The sequence below is a fragment of the Mastigoproctus giganteus genome, chromosome 13 (assembly GCF_048544385.1).
Source record: "Mastigoproctus giganteus isolate SK-2022 chromosome 13, ASM4854438v1, whole genome shotgun sequence".
Classification (NCBI taxonomy): domain Eukaryota; kingdom Metazoa; phylum Arthropoda; class Arachnida; order Uropygi; family Thelyphonidae; genus Mastigoproctus; species Mastigoproctus giganteus.
Genome location: NC_143587.1, coordinates 50,326,687 through 50,344,642, shown reverse-complemented (window position 1 = coordinate 50,344,642; position 17,956 = coordinate 50,326,687). Strand labels below are relative to the sequence as shown.

The following is a 17,956-nucleotide window of genomic DNA, read 5'->3' as shown; positions in this document are numbered from 1 at the left end:
AATATAGTACAAGTAGGATTCTGGGATGGATGAATACAGAGCTGGCCATTCTGATTAGAGCAGAAAAAGATAGCATGGGAAAGTTACAAAGTGATGAAAAGTACTTAAGCCTACAATGGCTACAGATTGACCTGTAATAGTACCATAGATAAGGTTAGAGATGCCAAGGCTGAGTATGAGAAAGCACTGGCTAAGAGAGCAAAGGACAATGAGTTTTTCATGTATACAAAGAAAAAGAAAATGAATTAGATCAGATCCTTGTGTACTGGATATAGGAAAGACAGGTAACCCAGCTGATGAATTGAATAGGTACTTCATGTTGATCTTTACTGATTGAAAGACCCTTCATGCTGAGGAGAGGCTGTGTGAGTATGGTTGAGCCATATACAGTGAAACTTCTTTATTATGGACTTCTATATAACGAATTTCTCTATATTACGATTTTTTTTTGCAAAACATTGCACCTTGAAACGAAATTACATGTAAAATTAACCCCATATAGCGAAGTGTTAGTCTCTCTATAACGAATTTTTAAAAAAATTAGTAAAAGCATTTTTGAAGATTTTCAAACATTTACTGCTAAACAGCTGCTCAAATATACGGCCCCCTTCCCGCCGAATGGCGCATTAGCATCTGAAATTAATCATCCTTTTAGTGAATACTTGTGGCCATTGACGCCCGTAGGACGGTCTTTGTTTCATTTTTGTTACAGTTATAAAACCAAATGGGTTTCTTAAAAGTGGTCATAAACTTTACAATAAATAGGGTAGATTTGTAAATTGATGTTGGCTCAGGGGAAAACAAAATTCACTGCGGTAAACCTTTAGCGTGCTGTGGCAGCAATACATAGAATGCTACCATAGTTGGATTTTAGTAACGCCTACTGAGTGACATTTGCTTCTCACCTCAACTGTACCATGTGACCTTCCTGTCAATCATTATATGATATGTCCGTTCTCATCTAACTGGACTTCCAGTAGATGGTTTTCATGATTTTTTTTTTTTTTATTTTTTTATTTCGTTCTTTTAGAACAATTTGTCATCAATCACATAGGCTATATGCTCTTGTATTTTTTTATTTTTATTTTTCTGAAAAGTAACATACAGCATACATTAACCGTAAATTTTCTTTCGTGTATATACAAATGAAAGCAGAATAAAAGAAATTCACAAAGTCGTATATTTCTTCAAAGTGATTGATAGGAAAGGTCACGTGATACTGTTGAATTGGCAAGTGAACATCATTGAGTAGGCGGTACTAACAATTCACTATATGGTCAGCACACAAAGTTTGCGGTGTGTGTGTATCGGCAAGAGCTGCAGTCGAGTAACTTTTACAATTGTGGAAACAATGTCGAAGAGAAAGTGTTTAAGTATTAATGATAAAGTAAAGATTCTTCATGATATTGACCAGTGTTTTAAGAAAAAAGATGTTGCGGAGAAATATGGCATACTTGCAAGCAGCTTATCTATGATTTTAAAATATCGAGAATCAGTTTTAAATGCAATTGAAGGAGGAGCAGACAAGAAGCGAATTAAGTTGTGTATATACGAAGATGTTGATAAAGCTGTTCTAAAATGGGTGCAAATGATACGTGAAAAGAATATACCAATAATTATGTCCAATAATTAGGTCCAACAATTAGGTCCAATAATTAAGCAACAAGCTCTGAAATTTGCACAGTCCCTTGGACATACAGAATTTAATGCGAGCACTGGGTGGCTAAATAAATTTAAGAAGCACCACAGAATTGTTGAAAAGGTTATTTGTGGAGAAAGTGTTAATGTAAGTGAAGAAGATTGCAACAGTTGGAGGAACAATACCTTAAAGAAATTTTGGAAGAATATGTACCTAAGGATGTTTTTAATGCTGACGAAATGGGTTTATTCTTTAAATATTTACCGAATAGAACACTTGCTTTTAAGGTTGATAAATGTTTTGGCGGAAAACAAAGCAAAGAAAGAATCACTGTGCTAGTTGGAACAAATATGGCAGGAAGTGAAAAATTAAGACTTTTAGTCATTGGAAAATCAAAAACCCAAGATGTTTTAGAGGCACAAAATCTTTGGAAGTTGACTACACCTTTAATAAAAAAGCATGGATGATAAGTGATATCTTTGAAGATTGGATATTAAAACTAGACAGGCGTATAACAAAAGAAAAAAGGAAAATCGTGTTGGTAACTGACAACTGTCTGGCACATCCTGCCAGTATTTCTGCCAAACTTAAAAGTGTGAAGTTGTTGTTTTTACCACCAAATGTAACGTCAAAACTCCAGCCAATGGACCAAGGCATTATTAAAAATTTTAAATTTCATTATCAAAAGAGAATAATAATGAAGATTGTCAATGCATTATCATAAAATAGAAACTTGGAGGTTACAATTAACCTTAGAGATTGCATCTCTGAACTGACAAAAGTTTGGACAAACGATGTCACTGAATGTTCAAAATTATTTTTCGAAAGCAGGATTTGCATTGAATACAGAAGTCGAACAACAACAACTGGACGAACAAGATGAATTGCCCCTTTCACAACTGAAAAACTTTTGGATATTATTAGAATCGTCCAGAAACATCGAAAATGAAATAACACTGGATAGTTATGTTTATGTAGATCAAGATCTGACTACAACAGAACATCCAAATGAAGATGAAATACTGCTGAACAGTGTTAGACATGACCATGATCACGAAGAAATTAACAGTGACGCTGAAGGTGCATCAGAACAACCCGTAGAAAAGCCAACTCATGAAGAAATGATTAACGCTTTTAAAATGGTTCGTATGGGTCTACAGTTTTGTGAAAATGTTCCCGATAATGTTTTTAATGCTCTGAACAAATGTGAGGTTTTCTTTGAGAATCAGACATTTTTTAATTGTACTGTGCAAATGAAATTACAGATTTTTTTTAATTTGTGATACTTACCGGCAAAAATTGTGTAAACGTAATTTAAATAAGTGTTTTTGAAATAAAATACATTAAAAATAAATGTAGATTCATTTTCATTTTATAATTAAATAACAATTTTTAATAAAAAAGATATTCTCTGTATAACGAATTTTTTTGCTGGAATTATCAAATTCGTTATAGGGAAGTTTGACTGTATATGTAATTATTGATTTTGAAATTACATGATACAGTTTATTAGAAAAACTTTCGAGCCTAAAGGAAAGTAAGGTGCCTGGAGTTGATGGCATATAACCAGTAATTTTGAGAGAGGCAACCAGCAAGTGTATTGAACCACTGAGGTCACTGTGTTCAGGAGAGGTTCCTTTGGATTGGAGAAGTGCCAGTGTATTGCCAATACATAAAGTTGGTTCTAAGAGTGAAGTCGATAACTACAGACCAATTAGTCCGACTTCAGTAGTAGGGAATGTCTTTGAGGCAATGATTAAGAGTTCAGTTCAGATACATTTAGATAGAAATGGCATTCTGAAGGACACACAACAGGGAAAAATTCATATTTAACCAACCTGGTAAACTATTTTGATACAGTTACTCATGAGCTGGATGTAGGGAACAATTTTGATATTGTTATTTGCATTTTAGCAAGGTACAGTCCCTCATGAGAGGTTACTGTTTAAAATGGAACATGTTGGGATTACTGGAAAGATTCTAAGATGGATTACAGGGTGGCTGCAGAGCAGAAGGCAAAGGGTTGTGATTAATGGATATTCTTCAGATTGTTGTAATGTCAGAAGTGGGTCCCACAATGATTGGTTCTTGTACCACTATTGTCTGAATTTCATAAACAACATCGACAAAGGGATAGAGATCATGATGTCAAAATTTGCAGACATCATAAAGATTGGGAGAGTTGTTAATGCTCAGTACCAAGCAGCACTCCTTCAAGATAACTAAAACAAGCTTTGAGAATGGTCAGAAATGTGGCAGCTGTGTTTTAATGCAGCAAAATGCAAGGTCTTACACTTCGGGAATAGCAACTCCAAAAGAAATTATACACTTGGTGGAATTGAATAAAAAACAGTAGAGGAAGAAAGGGATCTGGGAGTTATAATACTGACAGATATGAAGTTTTCTGAGCAATGTAAACAGGCAGCCAGGAAAGCCCATGGTGTCCTATCAATGACTTATTGAACAGTATCCTGTAGAATTAGGGAGGTCATAATCCCACTGTAAAACAGCATTTTGAATACTGTATCCAAATATGTTTCAACAATCATTTCTGCAGTCTCTTAGACTGATTTTTTTCCAACAGAAAAAGTAAAATTTTATAGTCAATCTTTGTTAAAAAGAGACTCTAAAAATTATGATAATGAAAAGCAGATAAAAATAAACCCATGTGCATTCTCTAACCAGAATGCCACCTACTTTAAAAAAATTCTAGATGTAGTTTATAAAATAAAATTATTTGATGTTCAGGTATTTTTTAGGTCGATATTTTCAGTTTTGCAAAACAGCAAAGGTTGCTGCTTTGTGAAATTGAGAATGTCATCTGAGTTGTTAATATTTACTATATTCAACTACCATTGATATTCAATTGATCCAAGACATATTTTGGTTTATCAGATTAATAATTTTGTCACATATCTCTCTCCTTCCTCTTAGCTAGTTTGTTTCAAGGAATATGAATTTCTCACTGTTTTGTCTAATTTCTCTTGTTTAAAATTAACAGTAACAATTGGTTTATTGATTTAAGATTTGATTTAACGGTTGTTATTTTGCAGATTTTCATTGACAAAGATAAATCTCCAAATAATTTTTATATTGTGATTTATCAAATAATAATAAAAAAAAAAAAATCCAGGAAAAAAGTGTCACGGTAACAATAGATAGAAAAGGAAAGCAGTTTACATATGAAATAACAGTGAGCTTATTTTGGACCTGGTTTTCAAAATTACAGTTGAAGAATTTTGGATTGGTAATGATGAGCAGTCTTTTCCTGTCAATAGGGTATAGCTATAGAGAACTGGAAGTATAATAGAAAACTGCGTGTTATGATGCATATTAAAATTTGTGTTATTAATTGTAGTGTAATGTTTGTCTTTTTACTAAAGACAAGCTAACCATTTGTTTTTGTCTATATTCAGATAATATGCCAACAACTGTTTGGATATGGGATCTTAAGAAGCTTGCCTTGTCAGATGTGCTAATACAGTTGCAACCAATAAAATGTGAGTTATTATTATTATATATTTTTTAATAATGTCATATACATGTTCCACTTAAATGATCTGTTTCTCCTTCCCATTACAACTTTTCTCAAAAATATAGCAAAATCTGCCTGTGCAGAGACCCACAAATAGTTTCATATTGTGCATTCCAATAAATAGTTTCATATTGTGCAGATTTACATCATAATAAAACATTTCCTAAAATGTTAGTTAATTTTTTCCAGCACAGTGTACCACAGTGTGATACACTGTGCTCCCACTTTATTAGGTACACCTACCTAGTAGCATGTTGAGCCTCCTTTACCTTCAAAACAGCCTGAATTTGTCTAGGCATGGATTGAACAAGATGCTGAAAACATTGTGCAAGATTGGAGTACCATGCAGACGTGAATGTGTCACGTGTTCCTTGAGATTCGACAGAGACGTAGGCCTGCACCGAACAGCCCTTTCCAGCTCATCCCAAAGATGTTCAATAGGATTAAGATCTGCAGACTGAGCAGGCCACTGCAGCAAAAAAAAGTCATTGTCATGTTGCTGGAACCATTCCATAGTGATTCGGGCTTTGTGCACCAGCGCATTATCCTGCTGGAAGTAACCATCTGACTGAGGATAAACTGTTAACATGAACGGATGCACTTGGTCAGCAACAATTTGGCATTCAGACGTGAATCTATGGGTATCAATGGATTCAACGTGTACCAAGAAAACATTCTCCACACCATAACACTGCCCCCACCACCTTACACAGTAGTCGTTAGACATGATGGGTCCATGGATTCATGTTGTTTTCGCAAAATTCTGAGCCTTCCGTCAACATGATGCACCAGGAACTTCGACTCGTCAGACCAACCAACTGTTTTCCAATCCTTGATAGTCCAGTTCTGGTGTTGCTGTGCCCACAGGAGGCATGCTCTCTTGTTCTTCATTGATAAAAAAGGTACGCGATGTGACCGTTAGCTGTTATAGCCCATTTGCAACAAAGTGCAACTAGTGGTCCGTTGCAGTATTTTGTTCTGCGCACGAAGGTTGTATTCTGACGTGATGTGTGACATTGTGGCCTGTCTGTTTGCTTGCACAATTCTAGCCACCCTCCTCTGACCTCTCATCTCTGGCCTTTCCAGTGAACTGGCACACCTACAATGAAAGCAACGCGGAGATGGGGGAACCCCTGGTGCCGCTTGACACTAAATACACTCTACACTGTCATCAACAAGCGATTTTCTTCCACAGGAGTGCCGTTGAGAGGATGTTTTCTGTTCGTTGTATCATTCTTGATACACCCTTGAAACTGTGGTGCACGAAAAGTTCAGGAGAACTGCCATTTCAGAGATGCTCTGTCCAGCACGTCTTGCACTTACTACCATGCCACATTCGAAGTCCGTTAGATCACTCCTTTTCCCCATTCTTGCTACGGTTTGTACTCTTAACTAATGCTAGAAAGGTTGTTCTGTGGCATTTATATCCATAACTGTGGTCATGTGACTTGCAACGTTGTGGGACATATCATTTGTGTGCACAGCAAAGGTATACCTAATAAAGTGGCAGCACAGTGTATGTCCATACACCCTTTCTTTCCATTTGCAGATTTATGATGGTTGCTTCTTATCTCAATATCAATATATTGGCTTTTTCACTTGGTACCCAGTTGATTGAAGTAATTTCTGATGGCCTTTTCACTGAGGTTTGAGTTTGCTAGTCTCAAATGCAAGTGCAGGGTATTTCCCTTTGAGTTATTTTAGCATTATTTCCTCCCTATGAACATGTAGATGGCCTTGAACATATATCGCTACGGACTTGTACACACAGGTTCACTGAAAGCTTTACTTGAAAACCACTGCATTAGCCTGTATAATTCCCTGTAAGTGGAGGACTTCACATCTTGCAGTGAATAAATTCTTTATCTACTATACTATAGAATTTAGTTGGGGGAGAAATATTTCTCCTACATTCTCCCATGCAACCATAGTATCAGCAGTAGAAAACTTGCTATGACACTATGGTAAAAACGTAATAGAAAAATCTTACTATTAGCACTTGAGATGAAAATAGTTAGCTGAGTAAGTTCCTTTAAACTTCTGAATGTGAACCCTCTTAGCGTTCTTACCCTACACGGGCTCACAATGTACCAATTAAAATCCAAACTAAGCATTCCTTTGTGTGCACTGGTTTTGATCATTTTTTGATATTTATGTTTTTTTTCCCCGATTAGGTTTATTAAGGAAATTTATGTTGCCCTTTTATTCTTTTTCATTAATACAGTATATCCTTGTAATTTAATTTTGATACCATTCCCCTACTAATGATATAGAGTTTTATATACTTTTTTAGTTCAAATAATTTGAGATACACCCACAATGAAATTTGAAGTCTGAATTGAGCCATATGACTTTTGAATAGTTTATATAATTTGAAACAACTACCTAAATCAACTACAGTCAAGCATTATTATAGTGAAATTGAATGGAACTGTAAAAAAAAAAAAAATTCGGTACTATACAGTACAGTAAACCCTCGATTTAAAAGACTAATAGGGGAGAAGGGGTGTCCGTTAATGCTGAAAGTCCATTAAATCAAATGTCACCTGGGGGGCATTTTTTATTGTTTTTAATGTAAAATGAAGCTTTAATACAATATATACAGTACTGTACAATATAAAATTATGTTGCAGTTTGGCCTTGGATTTACGGATATGAGTGAAGACTTAGAAAATACCTACTGTGTGAGTAAAAAGGTAAACTGCAACCATTATCAATCCACTGCAGGATGGAAGCCTCCTCACTGATTCATGTTGAGGGAAGTGGACCATAATCTGCCACACTGGTCCAGTGTTGGCTGGCAGATCGACAGTATTTAACAGTCATGGGTTTGAACCCTAGTCTACTCAAAGAGCATGTGCTACAGCACTCCTGCTCCTGACCACTCCTAGCTATGTGAGTACATCTATAAAAATGTAGATTTGATTACATTTGTAAAATGTGTCTTGGTTGTGTGGAATTAAATTATATTTTGTACAAATAATTAAGTCTCTAGAAAGAAATTACCCATAAAAGCTGCTTGAGGAGCTTTCCTGTAATTTTCAATACTACTTTGCTAAGCCAAGTTAAAAGATGAAAGATATAAAAAATTTATTGTACCTCCAAATTCACATTGGAAAATTTTAATGTCCTGAAAATTGCCATATGTATTTTTTTGTTATGCTTTAATTTGTATAGTAATGTATAAACATTTCCTTACAAGTAGCTTCTGTGGTAAATAGCAAGTTATTTACTTGAACAAAAAAAAAATTAATTCCATGCAACCATGGTAAAATTTCACATCTGTAATCAAACTTCCATTTTGTTCATAAAATAGCATTTACCCAGTGTATACAGGTGCAATCAATAAAAATGTATTGAAAGGTATTGAATGAAAATCAGTATCAGCCCAAAACTAGCAATATGTACAAGAACAAGCAGAGTATTTCTTTGGTCTCCAGCTGATTGTTTTTCTATTAAAATATTTTTTACATCTTTCTAAAATAAAAACAAACTGGTCACTGGCACATGAAAGTGTATATGGCTTACATAGCTGTGATTTATAAGAGCAGTCCACAAATTATGAAGGTCACTGAGTAATTGGCAATGCTTTCTGCATAGGTTACGAGCAAATTACATAGCAAATAGTATCTCAAAATATGGATACTCTGTTTAGCAGGTATGTACATTTTATATAATAAACATTTTAGGGCTTATTTTAACACATACATCTTTTATACATCAAGCTGTATAATTGGTAATGACAGCAAAAATAAAATGTTATGTGCAAGAAATTGATTGAATTTCTCTACAGCACAATTGTTTTTCTCACATATAACTAAATTAATGCATTAGTTGTCTGTTCACTAATATCTACAGTGAAACTAAAAGATTCTTTGCATTTTAAAGAATTGTGAAAATTCAGTATAGTATTAATAAGAGTATCTAACTAAAAATTTCTCTTTAATATGATGTTTCTACCTTGTACTACTGATCAAATTGACTATTGATCAAATTTGCCAAAAAAAAATGTCAAAAAAATTTGCAAAACAATTAGGGCACAAGAATTACACATATAACAATTGATGGCTTAATCATTTTAAAAATCAGTGTAATATTGTTTATGCAGCAGTCAGTGTAGAAACTCTGTAAGCAGATTATAAAATGACAGGTGAATAGGTGAGAAATGTGTGTGTAGAATGTAAGAAGGGTTACAGAGAGGAAGGCATCTGCAATGCAGACGAAACTGGAATGTTTTATAACACAACACCCAATACAACTTTTAAATTTAAATGTGAAAAATACAGTGGATTCCGGTTAATTGGGGCAGCCGTTTATTTGGGGCAAATCTTAAAAAACAGAACCCAATCGAGAAAATAGCCAGGATTTACTTCGCTTAATTGGGACAACATGCCGTTTAATCGGGGCAGGAGACCGCAGCACTAGAGATTACCGTACGATTTTCTCCGAGCGAACCACATGGTTCCCTCGGATTTCTAGAAGTCACAACCATAAAACAATAAAAACAATTAGCAGTCACCTGTTTATTGGACTTTTCTGTTATTGCAATCTAACATAAATGAATAGTAAACTCGATCTTGTTGAATTTGCGATAATACCGACAGCTGGAATTCTGTGGGTTATTATGGTGAAATGTGCTTACACTTCCATGGAATCTTCAGTCATATAAAAAAATTAATTTTCAGAATCTTCTCTTCATTCCTATTTTTAAAGCTTCGTAAACTTTTTACTCCGTTCTCACTTGCATGTATTGTGTTACTTGCAATTTGTGTGTGCCGTGTTCTTTATCACTGATTCCTTATCATTTTACTGTTTTAAATTTTAACCCCCACACACAAATGAACAGAAATGTCAACTAGTTAGTATGTACATATTACAGTATGTTTGTTATTTGGTTTTTTTAGGAACATTAGCAACTAAGGCCATATTGCTCCAGGGATATGCGGTGGTCATTCTCTGACCTTTCCGCATCCTCCGTATTTGGTGGGCACGGGCTCGAACCCCGGTCTAATCAAGAAGCGTGTGGTACGCACTGCTACTCCTGCCCACCTGGCTACGGAGGCGCCCACATATTACAGTACATATTAATTATTCTGATTATAACGTATCATTTAATTTTTTAAATGGTAAGGTAACAAAGGGTAAATTTGTGCTTAATATATCTTTACTTTTATAGTTGTGGATAATATTCCTCCTATTTTCGCTAATTAGAATTGCTCTTTAATAGAATTAAAATTCAATTCACAAACGTGATCACAATGACCGGCACTTACTACACATCGTACAGTGAACGGTACTTTATCATAACGTGATTTGATTGTACAGTGAACCAGTTGTAAAGCGGGGTCCATTGTATTTTTAACTTTTTTTACGTGGAACTTCAGATAATTGGGGCAGCCGCTTAATCGTGCCAAAATGCACTAGTCCTGATGTGTCCCAATTAATCGGAATCGAATGTATATTGGTAGCAGGAGACCTAAGAACCATCTGATTTCAATGTGTGTGAACATGACTGGAACTGACAAAAAAAAAATATATATATACTTTTGTAATTAGAAAATAATAAAAAATATAAAGAAACTTCCCATCGAATATGTAGCTAATAAGACATGGATGACTTCTGCTATTTTTAACAATAGATAAGTGGAACGATGAGTTAGGGGGGGGATAGAAAAATTTTACTACTGGTAGGTAACTGTCTAGCATACCCTTACATGCAGCATTTATCCAACATAAAATTGGTGTTTTTTTCCTCCAAATGAAGCCTCTGTTTTGTAGCCAATGGACATGGGCATTATTAAAAGCTTTAAAGGTTATTTCAGGTGATTATTGGTTCTTCAACTGATTGATTGACAAAAATCAGGATTACACAAGTGTCTCTGTGTTGGATTTAATTTGTTTGATGAAAGATCCATGAGATTCCTCAGAGTGATAAATTATTTCCAGAAGTCTTGTTTATCATCAGGAGAATTTTCTTGTAGTGATTAAAATGTTAATGGAGACAATCTACTACCTCTATCAGAATGGCTGAAAGAAAATGAAGTTATAAATTTTAACCATTTATACAACGACAATTTCATTCTTGTGGATGCAATTTGATAATGTCTGGAATTCCTATGGAGTATGATATAATAGAAACTCTACTAAACAAAGAAAACAGTGACAAAAACCTTGAATTCATCAAAGGTGCAGTCACTACAAAATCCATGCCAAGTTACCCACAAGCTCTGGATGTCATGGAGACTTTAATTATTAAAGTTTTTGAAAACAGGGACATGTCTGAAGATGTTTTTAATGTGCCAAGTATAATAAAAGGAACCTAAGAGATCTCAAATTGAAATTGATTAAATGGGATACACTTTTAAATTATTTTTGTAAGAGGAGTGATTAATGGTACTTCTATAAGTACCTTTTTTATTTGCTTATGTAATTATTTTTTTATGTATATGCCTTTTTATGCTGTTCTTAAATGTTATATATGTATACTCTTAATTTTTTTTTTCTACTTTTTTATTTGTACTTATTCACTTTTACCTATTACATTGATACTTAATACAGTATGTGTTTTTTAAGTTCACAGATTACAAATTTGTGTATTACAAATATGGTATTATGGTATTACAAATAACAGCTATATCAAGCAAAACTACCTGGTCCTGTGGTACTCATTATAACTGAGTTTGACTGTATTGAAATAATTTGACAGCTTTTCTAGTGGCACTTTTAATAAAGGTAATGTCTTATATTTTAATTAAATTATAATGTTGTGTATGGTTTCTTTTTTTTTTTATTAATATATCGAGAGAAGGACGTTATCTTATAAATGTTCAGACATAATATATATGGTACAAATTAGATCATGTTAGTTTGCTATAAAAGTGAATTTTATCTTGGGAAAAGGACAGAGTCAGAGTTTAACATTAGTAAGTAAAAACTCCCACATAATACAGCACTTAACAGTTGGAAATTTCTGGATTCAGTGATCAATCCTGTCATCAGGTCCACTCAAGAAATGAAAACCAGAGCAATACATACAAGGGAATATCATCTAGGATTTAGTGATCAATCCTGTCATCAACTCCATCCAAGAAATGAAAACCAGAGCGATATGTACCGGGGAATATCATCTAAGTAGTTGTTCTCATCTGATTAGCTTTCTCCCATATACATATTGTACAAACTTTCATTCTTTCTTGATTGGGTTGGGTGACAGGATTCAGCACTGAATCCAGAAATATCACCAGTTATTAAGTGAGAGTTTTAACTTAACAATCAGTGACATTTCTGGCATAATACTTTCTTCACAATAAAATTCACTTCGTAACAACTTATGTGGCTTAATTAATGTTTTCCTTACTTCACATAATTTATTTTTATTATTATTATTTTTTTTATTTAAACTTCAACAGACATTTCCATTTTGTTTATAAAAATAGCATTACTTGATGTGCATATGTGCAATCTCTGTTTTAGGTATTGAATGGGATGAGCATCAACCCAGGTTAGCAATATGTACAGGAACAAGCAAAGTATTTCTTTGGTCTCCAGCTGGTTGTCTTTCTGTTAAAACACCTTTTTCAGGTAATTGCTTAAGTAAAAGATACAAAAAAGATTTTTGGTATCCACTATTGCAATTAGCCTTTTTTTGAGGGAATATATGTTCAGTAAATTAAAGGCATTTTATAATTTCATAGTGGATAAATTAGTAAGGGAAGAAGACATTTTATTTAACTAATATGAGCATATTGTTGTTAGTATTAAAAATAGTAGCAGTGAACTGTTTTCAGAAACCATACAGCTTTAGCAGCATTTTTTATTGCTGAATTAATTATATCCAAATGATATAACTGACATCTCAGCTTGTTTTCTAAAAATGTAGAATGAGTAGTCATTCTACATTTTCAGTAAACAGAAGCTGAGAAGTCAGACTCTTAATGCCTGATAAAGGATTAAAGAAATATTGAAATTCCTTAAATGAATCAGGTATATGAAATGTAACAAACATTAATATCAAAATGTTTGTCAATATCAAGCCTTTTTAGACAGTCGGTTGGCTAAAATGTTCACTTCATTTTTATCCACCCATTTGCACTTTTCTTCCCCCTCACATAAGTGATGAATATGTCCCAGTTCATAATAGTTTGAAGTGACCATAATTTAATATTTTTATCTGAGAATAGCATTCAGAAAGTATTCCTCATCCTTTCTAGGAAACCAGCCTTTACATTTGTAATTGGGAAGATCCCAAATATTAGAAATTCTATGTAGTAATTAATATTAAGTGTTTTTTATATTTGATAGCTTAAGTATGATAGCCTAAGATTTTCTGCTTGAGTGCTTTGTCTTTATATTATAAATTTCTTTGGTATTAGTAAGGCCAAATTATGCAAAGAAGCAGAATTTTTCTGCATCTGCCAAAAATAAATAAAATAGCCTCTGTTGCCCTCATGAGTGGCACAGTGCACATAAGTACTGTCCTCTTCACACTGGTTGGAAAAGGCCCAGGTTTGAAAATCATCACTGACACAAAGAATTTTTATGGACTTTTTTTTTTTTTCACAACACAGTTGAGTTAAGTCAGTCTCAGGTGAAGGGTTGCATTGTTTTTCCCCTCCCAGAAACTTGGGTTTTTGTCCAGCAAACCAACCACCACAGAACACAAGTAATTTACAGACATAATCTATACAGCACAGTATGGTCTAAGTCACTAATGCACCTAAAAATCCTACTACAACAACAGCTATTTTGTCTTGTTGGAAGGCAAGTTATTCCAGTGTTCAATAACCTGTTCCTCAATTAGGTTAACTTTATAAGATCCACTCTGTTATTCCCTTAGATTTTATATTTTTATACCCCAGTTCTTGTCTCACCTTGGAGGTAGATCTTCCCTCATTCATTTTACTCAGTCCCTTCAATAAGTATGGTCTCCAGACCTGAATACAATATTCCAAATGTGATGTAAATTGTCTTGTGTAGGGGAATAATGACATTCTTTGCTCTACTGGAAAAGGTCCTATTAATCATGGACCATATTCCTTCCTAACCACCTGTTTACGCTGCTGGAAACTTCATATCAGAAATATTAAACTTTATTTGCCATTTTTCAACCATATATTCATCTGAGTCGTGTTTTTGAAGCAACATGGCCTGACCTGACCTGACCTGAATTGTTAACCACCTTTCCTATCATCAGCAAACTGACAGCTTTCCTATAGTACCCTGTCAATATCATTTATGAAAATTAGAAACAAAGAGGACCAAACCCAGAGTGACTCACCTGTTACACTGGTCTACCTTAAAAACTGACTTTATGACACCCCCCTTAATGTGAGCATCTGTAAATGGTGAGGGAACTCCGAGTGATGTCACAGTCTTTAAGAAACCAGGCTTAACATCATAGGAATCCAGCATGATTGCCATGCATTGTAACCTGTGGAAAAGGCACTAAACAAAAATAAAAAATACTATGAATCCTGAAAATCTTAACTTTTCTTCTGGGATCCCAACGCAATCTTTACCAGAAAACTCAGTCAGTGACCCAGATGCAATCACTTTGGCAAAGAGACAGCGAACTGAAGAAATATCAGGTCCAACACCTTGATCCCTGATAATTCACTCTACTAGTGAAAAGCCCTTAGGAAAATTTGTCAGGAAAATATATCACCCTTCTCCATCCAGAAGGAGTTAGAAGGGTTGGCAGGCTCTCCTAAATCAGTTAAACAGCTTTGCTCAGGTGACATCCTCATAAAGACCAGAAGTGACAAACATTCAGAACAGCTCTTCCAAGCCTTGTATTGGAATGCAGATCATAGTTACTCCTTCTCCCCACATGACTGTATTCATCCCAAAGTGTCTGAAGAGGAAATCTGTTCTGAATTAAATCTCAAGGTGTGACAGCTGTGAAACAAATATTTGCACATAGGAATAGGAATCTTGTTTCCACTAGAAACATCATTCTTATATTTAATTCACCAGTGTCTCCTAATGAGATCAAAGCTGGCTATCTTAACTGTCCAGTGCATATTATGTTCCAAATGCAGACATTGTAGGAATAGTGGAAACATGGTGTCACTCAGACATAAGTGATGCTGAATTTGAATATGGGAAGGACAGACGGGACAGAAGAGGTGGAGGGCTTATGCTATGCTCTTATTTAAGAAGCATATTAAATCTAAGGTGGTGCATCCAGTTGATATGGGTGACAAGTGCAATGTCAAGTTGGTTTGGTGTGATATAAGCACTGGAAAACAAAATTGAAAGTAGGAGTGTGTTATAGGCCTAATGACTGTGATGAGTATACCAAACAACTATACAGAGAAATAGAATGGGCCAGCAAATCAGGGGGATTGTAGCTTTCCAGATGTTGACTGGAATTTGTGCGTTGGTCACTCACACACTAGCAAGACTTTTGTGGCTTTCTTGGATGACGGTTTTGACCAGATGATTCAGTCTTGGAACTCTTTGCAGACAAAGAAGTGGACATAGGACAGTATCCATACCCCCCCCCCCCCAAAAAAAAAATAAAAAACCAAGACTGGGAGAAACAAGCGCAAATAATGGCTAAATTCCTACAGTGGAATTGTTGTGGATTTCAGCAAAATACTTAATGACTTCAAAGTCCTCCTGCAAAAGAATGAACCAGTTTGCTTTTGCTTACAGGATCTGAAGGCAAATGAAAACCCTTCCTCACATAATGTATCTCGGAATAGACTTGCCCATGGAAGAGTTGCTATCCTTGTGGGCAACCAGACTCCATTCCAAATTACATACATCACAGAAAATACTGTTTGTGCATCTGCAACTGCCATTCTGAAAATGTCTACCTGATTTTCACCTTTTCCCAAACCATTGCTTACCACCAACTTAGAAGCAGTAGCAGTAAGTTTTTTAATAACAGTCTGCTGCTCCATCTATTTGCTGCCTGGGACTGACATACCCCAAACAGACCTTGATAATCTTATTTTCCAGTTGCATTCCCCCATCTTACTTCTCAAGGATTTCGATGGACATAACACCCTGTGGAGCAGTTCTGATATTAATGGAGGGAGATGTTTCATAGAGCATATGGTTACTGACCTCTCCCTTCTAAATGTGGAAACATACGTGTTCTGATACGTTTTCTAATACCAATGGTAAAAAATGTACTTGTATGTTTTCTGCCATTGATCTTTCTAATTTCCTTTTCTCCTTCCTTCACTTACCTGGAGGTGGAGGAGAACCTGTATGAAAGTAATAACTTCCCTGTAATTACCACCATACTTAGTGGAAGACTGTGCCTACTTTTTAGGTTACTGCAGTGGAAGATTGATCAGGCTGATGCCTGCATTTCAACATCTGGCAGAGTTTAACATCACTACAGATAATCAGGAGCCTATCAATGATGTAGTGATGGTGCATCACAGAAAATATTGTTCATGCAGCTGCAACTGCCATTCTGAAAGTGTCTACCTGATTTTTTCCAGGATGATTTCCACCTTTTCCCAAACCATGGTGGAATGTAGAATGTGTAACAGCATAAAAGGCTCAACACAAAGCTTGTCCAGGATATTCCAATGATATCCTGCCACAGCTAATCTATTAGATTTTAAATGTGCACAAGCCAAAGCATGCAACGTTTGCCCTCAGAGTCAAAAGGAATTGTTGGAATTCATTTTACATCATCTGTTACACAGTCAACCAGCATTAAGGTGGTCTGGGATAAAATCTAGAAAATGAAGGGAAAATATATATCCCACCCCTAGTATAATGGATGCACTATTGCAGAGCCAACTGCAATAGCCAGTGCTCTTGAGGAAACATTTTGTAACATCTCTACAATATCATCTTATTCCCCAGAGTTCCTGGTCCTGAAATGTAAAAATGAAAAACTGGCACCTAATTTCATATCAGATTGCCTTCATCTCTACAGCAGACTGTTCACTATGCAAGAGACAAAAATAGCTTTAGGCAAGTGCTGTTGGACTAGATGGCGTTCATTGTGAAATGATTAGCATTAGCATTAGCATTAGCATTAGCAGAGGCATATGATGCAAGAAAGCAAGCTTATTCAGCATCAGCCAAAAAAAAAAAAAAAAACCCACTCCCCTTTCACCCCTCCGTTTGTTCGAAATACCTGTCCAGTTGAGCTTTAAATTTGTTTAGGCTATCAACTTCAACAACCAGTGATGGAAGTCGGTTCCACCAACCAACCACCCGCTGGCCAAAGGCAAATTTCCGCACATCTATCCGACATCCGTCCTTCCTCAATTTGAATTTATGCCCTCTGAGGTGATTATTCTGAGAAAGATGAAGAATCCCATTGGCATTGAGCATGCTCAAACCATTCAAAGCCTTATACACCTCTATCAGATCACCTCGCCGGTGCCTAGTCTCCAGACTCTGTAATTTGCAAAACTTAAGCCTTTCTTCGTAAGAGCAACCCTTTGTTCCATTTACTAATCTTGTTGCCCTTCTCTGAACCCGTTCCAGCAGCTCTACATCCTTCTTGAAATGAGGCCTCCACACCTGTATACAGTACTCAAGATGTGGCCTTACCATTGCCTTATACAAGGGAATAATCACCTCCTTATCCCTGCTAGAAAAATTCCTGTATATCATTGACAAGACACCATGAGCTACTCTTGCAGCTCGTCTGCACTGCTCAGAGAACTTCATATCTGCCTGCACAATTACCCCCAGGTCCTTTTCATTCTCCACCACTGTCAGTGTAGTACCGCAGAGTTGATACGTTGCTCTGGGGTTACTGTTTCCCATATGCAGCACTTTACATTTGTCGATGTTAA

The 17,956-nt window shown here is 35.5% G+C and overlaps 1 protein-coding gene across 1 annotated transcript in view; it reads left to right on the top strand.

The window, feature by feature from the left end:
* LOC150076033 (WD repeat-containing protein WRAP73-like) overlaps window positions 1-17,956 on the top strand; it is an 88,073-nt gene that overhangs the window by 55,664 nt on the left and 14,453 nt on the right. The window contains exons 11-12 of the mRNA XM_090387406.1: window positions 5,056-5,139; window positions 12,648-12,755. Of these exons, the coding sequence (XP_090243532.1) occupies window positions 5,056-5,139; window positions 12,648-12,755 (192 nt within the window). The remainder of the gene's footprint in view (window positions 1-5,055; window positions 5,140-12,647; window positions 12,756-17,956) is intronic.